Genomic DNA, 17,099 nt, shown 5'->3' on the forward strand with positions numbered 1-17,099 from the left:
CAGAGACAGACAGAAGAGAGGGAATGGGTAACTCCCTCTCTGGGCTCTCCGGGACCTCCTCTGGGGGCACAGCCAGGATCTCGGGAGGTGCGACCTTTTCGAAGCCCACCAGTGCTGGGTGTTCTTGCCCCGGATCCTGACTGCCGCTGGATGTGGTGGAGGGGCAGAGTTCGATCCCTGGCTAAGGTTCTGGCCGATCAAACTCTGCCCTCAGTCTCTGCAGGTCCCGAAAACTCCTGTCGGTCTCTCCCTGCTGCCAGAGGGCTGCGCTCCAGCCCCATGCTGACCCAAGCAGACTGCTGCCCCACTGCAGGGTCCCGGGACCCTTGGGCTGTCCCACACGAGGTTGGGCACATCGCTGGAGATGGTGGTAGGTGTGTGGCGTGGAGGGGGGTGGACATCTTCTCCAGCAGGTGTGGGCGCTGGTGCTGCGCTGCCATTTCGCTGGGGAACGTCCGGGCAGAGGGAAGGCGGGCCGGCGACCGGAGCTGGAATGGAGGATTCCCTGCGAGGCAGTCTCGGCAGCACTGTTGCTGGCTGGCGCCCTCTTCCACCAGCTTTCCTCACACTGCAGGGAGGGACGTGGGTCTCCACGGACCTCGTGACGATCCTGGATGGGCGCGATGGGCGGAGCCATCCCGGCACCGACCGCCCAAACGGCGTCATCCTGGTCGTTGTCCGTGTCAACCTCGTACTCCTCATACCCCCTGAAGTCACGTGGGTAAACACGGATGTCGTGACGATCTCGGACGCATGCAATGGGCGGGGCCATCCCGGCACCGACCGGCCAAATAAAATCAATGTCATCGCCGCTTTCGTCATTCGTGTCCTACCACCAGTGACTCCGAGGGTCATCCACCCTGCGGACATCCTGGAACCATGGCGCGATCATCTCCCATGGGCAGTACTCTGGCCATTCAGGCTGGAGCCTGCCCACCTCCTTGCTGGAGGAACACCCCTGTGGTGGTCGCTTACCCCCCCTGGAAGTGACGTGGGTCCCCACGGACCTCGCGACGATCGTGGACGGGCGCGAAGGGGCGGAGCCCAACTCGCGTCTCCCGTGCTCTCGTCGTTGTCGTCCATGTCATCACAGTCCACGGGGAGCCTTGCCAGCAGAGTGCAGAGTTCCTGGCTCAACATGGCGAAGATCGTGGCAGCATCCTCTGCGCTTGCTGCCCACGTCACTTCCTCACTGCTGTCTGGCTTTTAAATTTGAATTTAGGTACATTTACATTTTACAGCATTTATCAGACGCCCTTATCTAGAGCGACTGACAAAAACTAGAGTTCAGGGACAGTACCCCTGGAGCAACGTAGGGTTAAGTGTCTTACTCAGGGACACAATGGTAGTAAGTGGGATTTGAACCTGGGTCTTCTGGTTCATAGGCGAGTGTGTTACCTCTAGGCTACTACCACCCTGTAATTCTTAATTTAGAGGACGTTCAGGAAGACGTTGTAGGCTATGTGTCAAAGATCTTGTCGGCACTCAGTTCCTCATATTCTTCTAGTGTTCGGGAATATCTAATGAGGTCATACAGGAATACCAAAACCATTCTTAGATTTATGGAATTGGAATTCTCCAATTCTCTTTGAAATGTACTTGGGACATTAGTAATTCCTTTGGCCATTTGATTGAATTCCCAAAAGGCAAGTGGACAGACAAAGTCTGGTAATAACCAGATTTAAGATCAAGAACAGAGAACCATTCTGACCCAGTTAAAGCTGAGAAGGATTCTTCAAGATTTGGCAAAGCATAAGAATTTTTTACTGTTTGGTGATTCAAGTGCTTTCAGTATAACCCTGTACCCGTACTGACTTCCAAATGTGCCTGAGTTGGAACATTCATTGTATAGAGAATCAAGAGTGTTGGTACCAATTAAAACTTGAGTCTTGTTATTTCCAAAATCTGGAACAACAAGCGCAAGTGTGGATATTTCAGTCTACAATATCTTGAGGAAAGGTGATAGGAACTTCAATATAGCCCTCATATGGGACAGGTTGACCACGTGCTCCACTGACTTCAAGCAAGTTGTCTAAAGGCTTAATAGGCTGTGCTGACAAGCTTGCTTGGTAAAAGGACCAGGGAACGATGGTCACTTGTAATCCCGTGTCTATCAGACAACTGCAGTCAATGCCAGGAATTTTTACATTAGCTGTGCACTTTGAGCCTACTAAATTCTTAGGTAGGGCCCTTGAACTTTTAATGGACTTATAACGGATTGTTGCTTCTCACTTGTGGGTCTGGGGATACTTTGGGGGTCTGTCCCACAACAGGAACTCTTACATATTTAAAGAATCAGAACCATGTAAATGATTCCGTCAATCCCATTCTAGCTGTTTTGCTTTTAAAGCAGCCTTTTTGGTCACTACCAGTTAAGCATTTGGAAAGTTGTCACATGTAACAGAAATGTGTCCATCCTCTCAACAACGAAAACGTATCCTGGCCTTGGTCTTGAATTTTTAGGTTGCATCTTGCTTGCTTAGAATCCAAGAATTGGGATTTGAAACTGCCAGTGAAGAAGGCTGTTTGGATCTTATTTTCTGGCTTTTATTTAAGTGCAGTTCAGCAGTTTCTGAAGATGTCTTGCCACTGATATCAGTGCCTACAATAGTAGCATCTTGATAATAAGCATGAGCAGGTTGGCAATGAGACTGTTCTTTCTGTTTTGAAGTTGTTGTTTCATTCGTGTAAGTTTGGCATTCTTGTCTTCCCTTGGTCGAAGTAACAACAGGACTTCCTAGAGGGTTTCTCCCCAGCATTCTGAAAACAGTTCATGAACTTTGCAAAGAACCCATCCTTGTCTTCAACTGTGCCGTATGCAGAATCAAGTAAGTCAATATAAGCATGAAGGGCAGAACAAAAACCTAATGATTTAATGATGTCTGTGGCTGGGGGCAAGAGGCTTTCCAAACTCCTCCTGACTTTATGCAGGTCAGATACGGAGTCTTCTTCAAGAATTAGCTCGGCTCTGGTTCACCAGGTGTCATAAAGTGAAGTGATCACATGTGATACACAGCAGTACAGCACATGGTGGACACAGTGAAATTTGTCCGCTGCATTTAACCCATCACCCTTAGTGAGCAGTGGGCAGCCATGACAGGTGCCCGGGGAGCAGTGTGTGGGGACGGTGCTTTGCTCAGTGGCACCTCAGTGGTACCTTGGCGTATCGGGATTCGAACTAGACACCTTCTAATTACGGGGCCGCTTCCTTAACTGCTAGGCCACCACTGCCCCAAAATGACTTCATAGTCTTCTTCAGTGGTGGGACACGGAGTTCTTCAGAAAAAGTCCTGAGTTTTGGAGCTGTGTGAGCTGAGGCTACAGAACTGTCACTGTTCACAATGTGCTCTACAATAACTCCACAGAAGTACCTGGGGCAGATGTTCTAGCTGTCTGCATGGGTTGCAGACCAAAAGATGCAGAAATATCAGTGGATTTTCCTGTTCTGACATCTTGATGGCAGGTGTCATCAAAGACATCGAAATCGACATGCTCACTTATGGCGCTCAATGAGTCTGAGATCTGGGACAGCTCTCTCCACAGTATTTTACAGTATGTCATTATAAGACTTTGTGAAGCAATGCTCTTCAATGTATCAAGGTATGATGCAGTTGCATCCGTACTGCCTTCAGAAGGGTAGACAATGCTTAAGGTTTTAACTTCATGTATGAGTACTGTTATCTGTGTAATAAGGGAGCTATGGATTCAATGGCTGAATACTATAATTATGAAATTAGCTACAGCACCATGTTTTTAAAAGCATCCATTCTGCTATTCTAACTCAATCAGTATGATAGAATGATCTCCAGCCTTGTGCTCCTCAACACTCTCACTTGTGTTAACGAAGAATCACTGAAATGATCTCAGCAGGTTCTTTTTGTGGCGGGGCTGAAATGCAGTAGAAATGTTTTTTTTCTTTGCATTTTCATGGCAATTCATCTGGTCACTCTTCATTATATTCTGAAGTAAATGCTAATTGCCATAATAAAAACGGAAGCAGCTAATTTTGTAAAACTGTACATACAAATTATGAAACAGAGAAAAAATCCATGGTCAATGCATTATGTAAAAAATTGCTACAAGCCTAGTTCGTGGACTTGTAATACAGTATATGGTGAATATTGTCTGAAACCATAGATGACTTGTCTTCAAATTCTATCAAATTATTCTGCTGTCTTCCGTCTACTATGGGTGTGTCCAGCCTGTACTCACACATAAAGATATGAACCCAGCCACTGGGGACGCACGAGACAGGGGAAACGGGGAAGGTTGCATCAAGAAGGGTATCAGTGTAAAACCTTTGCCAAATCAATTATGCAGGGAACCAGAGCAGCTGATCTGCTGTGGCGACCCCTAATAGGAAACAGGAGCCAAACGAAGGTGACAATCACACACATTGGTTCCTGACTTACACAAACCTGTTTGTCCTGGGTCTAGGGCTTGTTATCTGGGACGTTAAAACTTTTATATTACAGTTGGCTTTAGACACACTTGATGAGATGTTTGAACAGATTCATTTATTTGACATATTAAACACTCAATTATAAGTCATATGAAAAACTGTCCATGTGAATGTCTGTGAAGATTCTGAAAGTTGAGTCATGGCAACTGGACTTTCTTTCTTTAATGTAGAGACCTTTCATTCTGAATCCACAGAAATGTGTCAATCTGAGGGAAGTTGGCTTGTGCCCCCAAAATTTATCCTCCAGGTTGGTTTCACCTCACTCCCGCCTTGAATAGGCTCATTAAGTGTCCTCATGAATGCTGGTAAACTCAAACGTGGGGAAAGTTCAGCAACTTCTCCATCTTAGTAGCCTCTGTCTCAGGGCCCTTTACAGGTTCATCTCCCTTTGTCTCCTGTAGGCACAAAAAGAGATGGGTGTTAGATAAATAGAGTGGTGAAATGAAAACACAGTGGTGAAAATGAAAGTGAATGAAAATGACAGAAAAAATGAAAGTGAAAGAAAAAATGAACGTGATTGACATTGTGATAAACAGCAAGCACAGCACACGGTGCCCAGGGAACAGTGTGTGGGGATGGCACCTCAGCCGAATGTGAGGGCCAACAAGAGGGATGAATTAGTGGGAGTATTTCAACAATGGACATCTGTTAATTATAAGCAGTAAAAATTTAAAAGCTTTTTTGTGTGTTGAGATGTAATTATGGTATTAATAATGTATTAATTAATTAAGTATTAGACACCTTTCTGTTACATGTGACAACTCTCCATACAACAATGGTCACCAGATCTGGCACCTTCATTAATTAGTCATTACATGGACTTAAATTAGAAAATTTGACCTTGAAAACACAATATTTCAAGATGAATAGATGGACAGTCATCATTCAGATTATGTACAAGGCTTGAGAGTCTAATTTGCCCAAGTTCGGTTGCAGAAATATTGAATAAAATCGTGTCCTCTCATGTTGAAGACATACAAAAACTGTCAAAAAAATAATTCTTCTCAGGAAACGTAGGACATTTAAGGGTAATATGGATCAATGTCTGCTTGTCAGCAATTACCACAATTAATTGTTTGAGTAATTTGTTTAGTTATTTAAAAAAAGTATATACTATGCAAAAGCAGAGAAAATGTGAAATGTGAACTTTTTTCTTTAAGTAGTTAGGAAATAAATCTGGTCTATAGCCATGCAAACATATCCTATAAGAAATAATCATGAACGGCAGAGACAGAACCTAATTACAACTTATTTATAATGCAGAACTGGGGAAAATCAGCATAGTTAATTGAGTAAAATGGAGTAAAAAAAACTGACCACTCAAGGTCAGTAGACTTACTGTTGGTTTCTTGCGAAGGTTTGGAGAGAGTTTAAAGCAGTTGATGTATCCATGGTCGTCTCCCACAATAATGATAGGGTGCACAGGGTTAAACTCAATCTGTGTCAGCTGGGATGTGTCCTTGGCCACTACAGGCTGCTGACAGAGGGCCTTATATTTGTTGGCGTTGAGGTCAAAGACATGGACCTTTGGGCAGAAAAAGACACATCAAAACACATTCACTGAAAAGCAATTAAAAATTGCATTAATTGACACACCTAAATTAATTTTCTAAAATGATGTATAGTTCAACTTATTAATTAATCTATAGAGAACACTCAGTTCCACGTTCTACGTTCTGTCACGTGTTAGGTCGGGCTGACAACACGGTGGTGGTGTCACACATAAACAGACAGGAGGTGGCTACGCTCCCTATCGCTGCTGTCCCTGGCGTGTGCTCTCCTGTTCTGACTCTGAGAGACACCCACGTTCATCTGAACACAGGTCCGGATCTCCTCCCTCCTGTGAGGGATTGGAGGCTCCACCCACAAGTGGTGAATCAACTTCGGGATCAGTTTGGCAGAGCAGGCGCAGATCTGTTCGCATCCATCCTCTATAGAAACAATGGACAGGGCTTCCTCAACCAGGGGCCTCTATGCTTATAAATGTCTTTTTTTTTAGCTGTGGTGTCAGGAGAAGGGTCTAGATCCATTCCTATGTTCCATTAAGGGCATTTTAACTTTTCTGCAGGACCTGCTGGAGCAAGGTCACTCATTTTCAACCATAAAGATTTATTTGGCAGCAATTTTAGCTTGTCATGATGGTATTAATGGGGTGCGCCAGGGTCTCACTCCCTTGCCATATGTCAGTAGGCCCACTGCTCCTGCCTAGGACCTAACAGTAGCTCTGAATGCTTTGTGTGAAGCTCCATATAGTTAGAGCCCATATAGTTAGTAGTTTCCTACAAGACTGCACTGCTGCTGGCGCTGGCTTCAGCCAGGCGAGGGGGCCAGCATTGTCAAATCAGCGTCTGTCACATTGTGCAGAACCAACTGAAGGCGAATGTCAGGTTATGCATATAACACACTAGGTTGCCCGCCCTGCTATAGAAGAACTTACACAGCGGTCCAAATGTCCTATCATCTCTACAAGATCTTGGCATAATAAAACATAGTCTACAGTATTTTCAAGTTAAAGTAAGCAGTGGGTCTAAAATGCAACTGTTGTGACATTGCAGAAGCTCATTGAAACAATGCCACAGGCAGTTCTATGGCATATTAGACTTCTTTTTTTGGACAGGCAGTGTATTAATAAAAGTCTTTAATGTTCCCTTCTGCTTCGTCTGAACTGAGATACAGCATGTTAATTATAGTCATGAGGAGTCACTGACCTTTCCATCTGATGTCACAGCCGCAAAGATAGTGGAGGAGTATGGAGCCCATGATATGTCTCCCACTGCTGCATTCAGGTCGAAGGTGAACATGGGAGTCCTACAGAGACACACACACACACACACACACACACACACACACACACACACACAGAGTCAACAGTATTAATACTGGATTTAAACATATTAAGTTGTAGTTGCACTAGGTCACAGTTCACACAAACATAATCAGCCTTTTAACTGTGATATAATTAAAATTAAGAGATTCTGTGAAGAAGTGGGACTGACAAACACCGCTGCCCCCTTAATAAGTAACCAGATCACATAATCAATCAGACAATCACACAATACTATCTGTGTACTTGGCTCATCTCATTGTTTATAATGTGTGTGTGTGTGTATGTGTAATAAAATAGTAAAATAGTTTTTTGATGTTTGAATTTGAAACCAAACATAAGTAGGTTTAAATATGGATTGTGACTACCGTATATGAACAATGTGTTGAAGATGACATAAATGTACACAATTATACTACCAGACAAACATTTGGATGCACCTACTGTGTGGTGGTTTTGGAGACTAATATGGAGTTATTTTGAAGAATCCAATGCAAGAAACATATTTAATATTTGTTGTATCAGGAGAAAGACCCATAATTGAGTAGGTGCATCTAAACATTTGACTGGTGGTGCATGTGTGTTGTTTGTGTGTATCTGTGTGTACATGTTTGTGTGAGCTTGGAAGAGAACGTACGGTACTGTGTGGTCCCAGATTTTGACGGTCCAGTCATAGCTGCAAGAGATAAAGACTCTGGGATGGAAGTGGTTCCATCTGACTGCCTGCACAGCCATGTTGTGGGCGTTGTAAGTTTGAATTAAATGGTTGGAGTAGGCCTTGGAGCTCTGAAAAGGGACAAACAGTTGAGTTAAAATGCAGAACAGACATTAATTTCATTCCATCACAGGAAATGTATTTTTTCTTAAAAAAAATAATTTTCATGTTTGTACATGTTTGTATGTGTGTATGTGTGTGTGGTGTTTGGGGTGTCTTATTCCCACCTTATGTATTTTGCCCTCCTCTGTCCCCAACAGGAACATGTTTTCGAACTCCTTATGGAAGTCAATACATCTCAAGCTATCTGCATGACAGATAAACAGTGTTAGTATAGCTGGAAAAGTCTTTTTTAAACATTTTAAGGATATCCAGCTTCACAGAGAACAAAAAAACAGCTTAAAAGAGACTCCTAAAAATATCAACGTTGCATGTTATTATCATACACATATTTCATTAATAAGTTCATTCATTTTGTTACTAAGTTCTTTTAGAAGCTCAGTTTCAGGGCACTGGCACCATGGGGGTTAGCACACAACTACAGATGCTGCAGATTCTCCAATCCCAGGTGACCTGATTCATGGAAAATCTGATAAAGTGTAATCTGTCAGTGACCCACCTTCTAAATTATTGGTGTATGTGTGCTAAGGGTCCAACATTAGCACACACATTATGATTATGATAGCTCCATACATTATGATTAATATATTAATTCAGGTTATTTCTGTTTTCTGATTACATTTACATACTGGATTATATACATTTCAGTGTACAGATAAGATTGCAATCGTGTAATGTATGTTTCTTACCCACTGTTTCAGTTCCCTCAGGGGACAATCTGATCAAATCCGTGGACATCAACTCATCCTGCATGCACATACACACATGCAAAAAGAACACAAATACACACAAAATGAGTTATTAGAAAACACATCATACCTGCACTGCCAGTCAATAGTTTGGACACACCTACTCTGTGCTGGTTATGGAGACCTTTTAAAGAATTTGGAGAGGCTCAAATCATAATGTCACGGTTCTGACCCTGGGTGTGCTCTGGTCCTTTGTGACGGGCCAGAGTTTTCATGTTCAGTGTGTACTTAACCTTATTACTCGATAGTGTAAATCCAGTAAATACTCAAAGGCCACCTTGATTCCTCGCCCGCTCATCATTGTGGTTTACCTCCTGTTGCTGCTCACTTTTTGCAGTAGGCAATCCAGGAAAGAAGGCAAGCTACAACAAGGGATAAACCACAATGATGAGCGGCAATCCTCACGTGTGGTCTCGTGCCTCCTGTGGGCGGGGAGGTGGAATGGGAACCATGACAACCAAGAACCATAAATGAGTAGACGCATCCAAACTTTTCACTGGTAGTGTATATCTTATCTACACATGTTCCTTTAGTACCTTTAAGAGGGTCCATAACACAACCCGTCCATCAGATGACACAGAAAAGAAGGTTTGATGGTGGTCCATGTCATCTTTCTGCCAGCGTACCTGAGACAGACACACAGTCAATGGATACAAGTGACCAAGATGAAAATAGCTCCAAACTCATTTAAAAATATGTCAAAGAACCATGATCATATAAAACCAACTCAAATGATGGACATTGAAAATGTGAAAATATATAGAAATGCAGGTAATAGAGACGCACATACCTGCCACACAGGGTCAGTGTGTTTGCCAGAGATCACTGAGCTTTTGTAGGTAGGCAGCATATTCTTTAATTTCAGGTTGTAGACAGCCACACAGCCATCGTAAAAGCCCACTGCCACCAAATAGGACATCTTGGTGTGAATGTCCAGGCACATGACACTTGAGTCGGTGCTGGAGCTGTATTGAGGGAAGGTGCAGTTCTTCACAGTGTAAAGAAGCAACATGCCGCTGCCCTGTTTAGTGAAGTCATCTGTGAAAGGACATAATTCTTTGTGAACAGAGCAAGTTCAACGAGCAATTTTGAATGAAACAATGCTGCACTTACATGATCCAAGGCCAACCCCAAACAAATCTTGATACTTCTGATTCCTAAAAAGCAACAAAAAGACACACTTATAATACTCTGCATTTCTGTAAACTAGACCCTATGTGTGTTCGATTTTAAGGTATGTATGTATGCTTAATAAACCAAGTGTAATAGTATAAACTGACCAGCAGAGGGACGTGACAGACAGTCTTTTGGCTTTGTTCTAGTGGAACTTCCACAGAGGGAGAAGAGTGCCACCTTCACTAAACTCATCCGCTGAATCCTCAAAGTACTGGAAATCTGGCAAAGGAGGGACAGAGAAGGTAAGTGTTCCAGAGCACTTCATAAGTGCATAAGTTCATAAGCTGTCGCTGACAAGCTTACTTACATTAATATATATTGAGTTCATGAAAATGTGCTACATGAAATTGATAAAGGCGACTTACCCTGGGCGGTGTCATCAAATATATTTTGAACCACCATATTCTCCATGTTCGTGGACACACTCGCAAGGTTGCTGATGTCATCGCTCTGAAAAAAAAAATTTCAAGTAGTTGAAAATGAGCAGCTTCTGTTAGAACAACATTACAAATATGGGTGAAAAGAGACACTTTCTGTGTTATACTACTGATAAGATGTGTTAAGGCTCTATTGCTTAATATTTATTTATTTATTTATTTGAATTTATTTAGGCATTTCAGTCATGTTCTTGCATTAAAACATCTGAGGCCCTGAAGTTTTCACTGCAAAACAGCTTGGCTACATTCATTGTCTCAGATAATGAAAGAACATGAAAGAATTTTATTGTACAGAGAAATGTAATTTCTTCTGTGCATATGACAATAAACACTTGAATCGTTATTTAGAGCCTTTAAACAGTTCATTTTTGTGTTGTGAGGAAGACAGCAGAGCTGCAGGTTTCTCACCTGTGTCTCTGTCGGCATCAGGTTTGTCTCTCTCTCGTCGTCTTCACTGGGTTGTGTTGTCTGTTTTTCTTTATTTTCCTCCTGCAGCTGCAGATTCAGCTCCTCAGTGTTTTCATCATACATAATTCACTGCAACTATAGATACACACACATTCTTCTATAAATCAACATAAATAGAATAGCTATTTAGCTAAAGAATAAAAAGGTCAATATTTTGCTTCACAATAAAATAATGAGACCAATGCAAGAATTAATAAAATGTTTAGCAATTTTTAAAGAACTTTAAAAAACCTTCTTCTTGCTCGCTGCTTTCCCTGTCTTAGCAGCATGTGCTTTAGAAGGAGCAAGGGGAGCCTAAAAGGGGGTAAAATTACTCTAGTAAAAGCATAGTTACTACTGTTAAAATTTCCCTGGTAAAAGTATTGACTCGAGTTATTTGCCCAAGTTAAAGTAAAATAGTACAGGCTCAGAAAAATTCTTAAAGTAAAATACACACCCATGTAAAACTGGTGAGAACAGAGTAAAAAAAGCACTGTATTCAAACCACTCCAACTTGATGTTACCTGACAGAAAGAGACATGGCACAATAGAGGTTAAAAAGATGATCAGTTTCTAATTTATTAACACCAGTACATTATTATTGCAGTTACATGTGAATATTGTATGTAAAAAATGTACCAATATTACAGAGAAAACAAAAATGAGAGACAGGAGGAAAAGATAGAAAAAGACAGTACAGCCAGAACCAAGCTTCAGAGACATCACCTGATCCAGGAGAAATATGGGAGGAGAGAAAAGACTCAAAAACCGGAAAGTCAGATTTCGGTGGAAAAGCAGCTCAGAAAGAAAGTCAAGTCTCGCTACCACACGTGAACAATCCTTTATACACCTGGCCTACAGGAAGCTGTCACAGACCAATCAGAACCTGTTGTTTCTGACGTCACGCCCCCGGAGCCTCCCGTCTGGGGAAGACAAAGAGAGCAGGGCGGGGTATCACAAGAACCTGTGGCAGGCATTTCACACCTCTTGCCATTTGACAAAGATATGGAAAACGGAGTTGTTGAATCTCCATACAAAACAAAAGCACAGAAACATCATGTTCCTGCGACGCCCTTTCTTACAGATGGTCGCTTGATCCCCGGGGCACTCGAGTATTCAGGTCCACAATGATTGTGCATCTGCTTGTTCGTCCTGCTCCTTCCTGTTCAGTTGGGAATTCAAATGTAGCCGATGGTGGGGGTTCTGTGTCCTTTACGATCTTCAGGCGTCTGAGATCACACTTGTAGGGAAACCTACCTCCTTGACAGAGATCAAATACAGCAGCATACATAGAATATTTGACTTGATCAAAGGCTTTGCACACTTGGTTGGGTTCTTTGTCTGGAGTCTGAAGATTTGGTGGGGTTCTTTGTTTGGAGTCTGATGAAGTCAAAAGGTTGTAGTTTTGCATATGGATTGTACACGTAGAAACAGTGACCATTGTACATTAAACCAAACCAGAAAATAAATGACAGAATGATCAGATATTGTACTGCAAAGACATGTAAATTTAGTGAGAAGCTTAAAATGATATCAGGGAATTCATAACTCTGCGAATTTGCATTGACTTATTAAGTCTAATCAACAACAGTGGCCGGAAAAATAAATACAAATAAAATGTCCCGCTTGTTGCCATATAATTAGAGAATTTCCACCTTTATTAGGGAATTCATCACTCTGCAGATTTGCACCGACTTACTGAGCCTAATCAACAACAGTGGCCGGAAAAATAAATACAAATAAAAAGTCCCGCTTGTTGCCATGTGATTAGAGAATTACACCTTTATCACTAAAAGTTATTGTTTGAGATTATGGCACTGTTGAGATGTTGCGAGAAACAGTTTCACATAAATATAAATTCTGATCCTAAACATGTTGACCAAACTGAACATGAGTTTAAACTGTAAACTATTAATTTTAATCCCTGATCAGTTATTATCAAATTGTTCAATGTGGGACATGGTTTATGATGTTCAATGTAATACCGGTAATCTAAAATGTCACAAATCTGGGTTATTACTGGTTACAGTTTGGTTTGTGAGTTCATCTATTGTGCCAGCCATATCCACATACCACATTGTAAGTGATACAGTTATTAGTCCATGTTCATTTTATACCTTGTCGGAGTAGATCTGGATTTAGAAATGCCTCGGTTTCTACAGTCCCAGGCTTTTTTTAGGATATGTAGATCCTTTTCATTTAAATTAAAGCACAGAGATTCTATTCCTCTCTATGCAGTCAAATTCAGATAAAAAAAGACTTACGGTTGCAGATCCAAATCCGAATAAAGGTATCACGTCAGGGTTATTATTTGTAAAACTGGTAAGAACAGAGTAAAAAACTCAGTCTCTCTACACACAAAAGCACTGTATTCAAACCACTCCAACTTGATGTTACCTGGCAGAAAGAGGCATGGCACAACAGAGGTGTTGAATCTCCATGCAAAACAAAAGTACAGAAACATCATGTTCCTGCGACGTCCCATCTTACACCCACAAAGAGGCAGAACAACCATTTTATTGAGTAACTGGACATCTAATGTGATAGATTTTTCAAAGTAATAGGAACTTTCATGATGGCTCATTACAACAAACGTAGAACCAATTTAAACATGAAGGAAGTAGCATTAATTCTCAGTAGTCAGTTTCCAAATTACCTGTTTTCTCGCCGTTCCGACTCTCTGCATCATGGTAAAAATATGAACTCTGTTTATATTGACGGTTGCTAAGTGACAGAGCCTGTGTGATTCATGAGTCACTTGAGTTAATCACCCTGATTTATAGAAGAACTTTCGACTCACGAATGTGAGGTCCCCATTGAACCAAATTCTTTGATTCCTATCGCGCCTGCTGGGAGGACAGCAACAGTGAGACACAGGATGAGGGGTTGGTACGAGCTGCTGCACTGTGGGTCACCACCCCCGACAACAGCTAGACCCTTGCTATCACTGCTACAGCAGTGGAGCAGCACGCACCTCGCGATCGAACAACAGCAGCAGCTGCGAGACCTGTTGACACCAAACAGCCACCTTTTTGTGGCGCGTGACAAGGATTGTGGTTGCACCAAATGGCTGCAACACCCTATCGACAAAGGGGAGCTGCCCCCGATCCGACTGCGACCCCATCGGATGCTGTTGGCCAAGCAGCAAGCAGAGATGGCGGCAGCTGGAGTTATCCAACCATCGGACAGCCCAGGGGCGGCGCCTCTTGAAAAGAAGGACAAATCCTGGTGGTTCTGCGTGGATTACCGGCACCTCAATGCTGTGACACGCAAACCCACTATGTGACCAGATCGCGGTGGTTCAGCTCCCTCTACCTGCGGAGCGGATACTGGCAGGTGGAGCTGACCCCGGAGGCCCGACCGAAAATGGCCTTCACGATAGGCCAGGGACTGTGGGAGTTGACAGTTATGCCGTTCAGGATGTGCAATAGCCCGGCCACATTCGAGCAGCTGATGGAGCGCGTGCTCACTGACATTCCTCTGACTAAATGTGTTGTCTACTTGGACGACATATTAGTGCACGCCCCCACCTTTGAGGAGGCGGTGGAGAACCTGAAGAAAGTGTTCGGAGCAGTACAGCGTGCCAGGCTGTGGTTCAACCCTGCAAAATGCTCCCTCCTACGGACGCAACAGGCAGTTTATTAAAGACTTCATGACACCAACTGCCCCGGCTGACAGAGACCGGTTGAGGACGGACCACGCCTCACTCACCTGGCTCCTGGGAGGGACAACTCGCTCAATGGATAGAGGCCCTCCAGGAGTATGGTTTTCATATCCAGCACCGGGCGGTTAAGCTGCACTGCAACTCAGACGCGCTCTCCTGCCATCCCTGTGAAGCTTTGCAGTTTCGTTTTTGCACACGTGCAGAGGAGCGAGAAGGGGGGGAGGCCACTGTACTTGTACTCGTTAAAAGTCCCCTCATACCGGGGGACCCCTTACATGCCGCTCGAACACAGATTTCTCAGACCGTGGTATCGGTATACCACGGTCTGAGAAATCTGTGTTTGAGCGGCATGTAAGGGGTTAATCACAGGCGCCAAGTGCCCGCCCCCTTGACCCAGGCCCCGCCCCCAGCTCAGAGTGGGGAGAAAGCGAGGCAGACATGTCAGCCATGTAGAACTGTTTCAAAGTGAATGAAGACGACAAAACAAAGGCAGACTGCAAATTGTACTCAGGTAAATTGTCCAGAGGAGGCTCAAAAGCGTATTTAACCCAAGTAGCCCTGTGTCGCTAATTAGCATAACCTTCCAGTGGATAGACGAGAGTTGCACTGTTCAATTTGTCTTATAATTATTTATTCTGTAATATGTTGAATACAGCATTCTTTTCATTTAAAAATAAATGTTCTTAATTCCAAACTAGTCCCCTGTTTTTTTGTTAAATTATATGACTAAAGCTGTTACCTGTACATTTAAATCATGTTTTTATTAAGTACTTGGTATCGGTATCGGCGAGTACTGAAATGCAAGTACTCGTTTTCCAAAAAAGTGGTATCGGTGCATCCCTAGTGAGGAGGCTATGAGACCGTTTTTATTGGCCAGGCTGCCTGTATGGCAAAAACGGGACCAAGTGGGTGCTCGCATGCCCCTATGCAGTCCTACATCGCAAGCATGCCCATGGAACGAGTGGCTGGTGGAGTGATTTTACCAAAAGCTCGCCACACAGCTAGGTATCCTCAACGCACAGCACCAGAGGGACTGGGACATGCAGATTTGATATCTTCAGATTTCCCATGAATCAGGTCACCTGGGATTGGAGAATCTGCAGCATCTGTAGTTGTGTGCCAACCCCCATTGTGCCAGTGCCCTGAAACTGAGCTTCTAAAATAACTTAGTAACAAAATGAATGAACTTATTAAAGAAATATGTGTATGATAACAACATACATTCTCTGTGCTTCACCTGTGTGTAGCTGGATATCCTTAAAATGTTTAAAAAAAGAGACTTTTCCAGCTTTATTGACTTCCATAAGGAGTTCGACAACATGTTTCTGTTGGGGCCAGAGGAGCGCAAAATACATAAGGTGTATTTTGGGACCATGCCGGGGAGCCAGCTGGAGGGTCCGGGGCCGCCATGCGGGACCATGCCAGGGAGCCAAGCGGAGGTTCCGTGTCCTTTAAGGGAAGGACACAGCAGGGCAGGTGCCCTGTGATTGCCGCCGTCCGCCCCGCCGCCTCCACTGATGGTACCGCTGGATGTAGCCCTTGATGGTACGAGGACCTAGCCCTTGGAGGAGGGGCTCTGTCAGGATTGGCTCCAGGTGAGGTTGCCAGCTGTAGCCAAGCCTCTGACTCGGCCCCTCTGCAGCGGCAACATTTTATTGAACTTGTGTGAACTTGACCTGGCAATGTCTTATGTGCAATCGCCACATGCCTGCAGGCTAAAGCATCATAAAGGTAACTCTGAAAAAAAAAAAGGTTCATCAAACATACTTCACTTTCTCCTGATACAACAAATATTAAATATATTTTTCCTTGCATTGGATTCTTCAAAATAGCTCCATATTAGTCTCCAAAACACCCACAGAGTAGGCGCATCCGAACGTTTGTCTGGTATTATAATTGTATACATTGAAGACGTCTTCAACACATTGTTCATTTTCACGTTCCTAACCTGAGGGGTCTAAGAAATGCAACAAGGGTGTGGAGTGGAGGACATCCTCTGTAACGCACACAACCAAACAAAGCATACATTTACAGTGAGCTAACAGATACAATAAAACAGCTGACTCAACACAACTAACCAACATCAGTAGGGGTGGTACAGAGGGGATTACTCAAACACGCACAAAGGTTAGCAAAAAGACACATTAAGCTAATAGGCTAACACAGGCTATCAACAAATCACACAAAGCAACAAGACATACGAATGAGATCCCCAACAGAGCTCCTTGCAGATCTCCGTGGACCCTGGGGACCTCCCAAAAGAGTAAGGGCCTAGCAGACCCTGGGGACCTCCAGAACACCATGTGAAGTTTATATAAGTGGAGGTGACCAATAGGCAGATGGTAGGTGGAGCTGGTAGGCTTCAACTCCTCCCATGAAGTCAACCTAAAAGAGAAAGGACACAGAAAACACAGCCAGCTACACAGAACACATAGAAGCATACATCCAGGGACGTAAAATTCATATACTGTAGACATAATCCATATTTAGACCTACTAGGTTTAT

The 17,099-nt window shown here is 43.4% G+C and overlaps 1 protein-coding gene across 1 annotated transcript; it reads right to left on the minus strand.

Moving 5' to 3' along the window:
* Window positions 1–4,568: 4,568 nt before the first annotated feature.
* Window positions 4,569–11,063, minus strand: LOC114786699 (dynein intermediate chain 1, axonemal-like). The gene is made up of 12 exons (XM_028974031.1): window positions 10,892–11,063; window positions 10,412–10,496; window positions 10,151–10,265; window positions 9,984–10,027; window positions 9,661–9,891; window positions 9,407–9,496; window positions 8,811–8,868; window positions 8,229–8,308; window positions 7,924–8,072; window positions 7,171–7,270; window positions 5,802–5,987; window positions 4,569–4,857 (listed from the first exon to the last, which is right to left on the minus strand). Exons 2-12 carry the CDS (start codon window positions 10,490–10,492, stop codon window positions 4,774–4,776), a joined length of 1,218 nt encoding a protein of 405 aa, XP_028829864.1. The 5' UTR covers window positions 10,493–10,496; window positions 10,892–11,063; the 3' UTR covers window positions 4,569–4,773.
* Between the last annotated feature and the right edge of the window lie 6,036 nt (window positions 11,064–17,099).

This window comes from Denticeps clupeoides, chromosome 3 (assembly GCF_900700375.1).
Source record: "Denticeps clupeoides chromosome 3, fDenClu1.1, whole genome shotgun sequence".
Lineage (NCBI taxonomy): Eukaryota > Metazoa > Chordata > Actinopteri > Clupeiformes > Denticipitidae > Denticeps > Denticeps clupeoides.

Excerpts from the sequence above, each read along its gene's own strand:
- LOC114786699 (XM_028974031.1), bottom strand. The coding sequence starts at position 10,492 with ATGACATCAGCAACCTTGCGAGTGTGTCCACGAACATGGAGAATATGG. Across the intron at positions 8,309-8,810 it reads TGAGGGAACTGAAACAGTGG|ATAGCTTGAGATGTATTGAC; the intron begins GTAAGAAACATA and ends TCTGTCATGCAG. Across the intron at positions 5,988-7,170 it reads CTGTGACATCAGATGGAAAG|GTCCATGTCTTTGACCTCAA; the intron begins GTCAGTGACTCC and ends TTCTGCCCAAAG.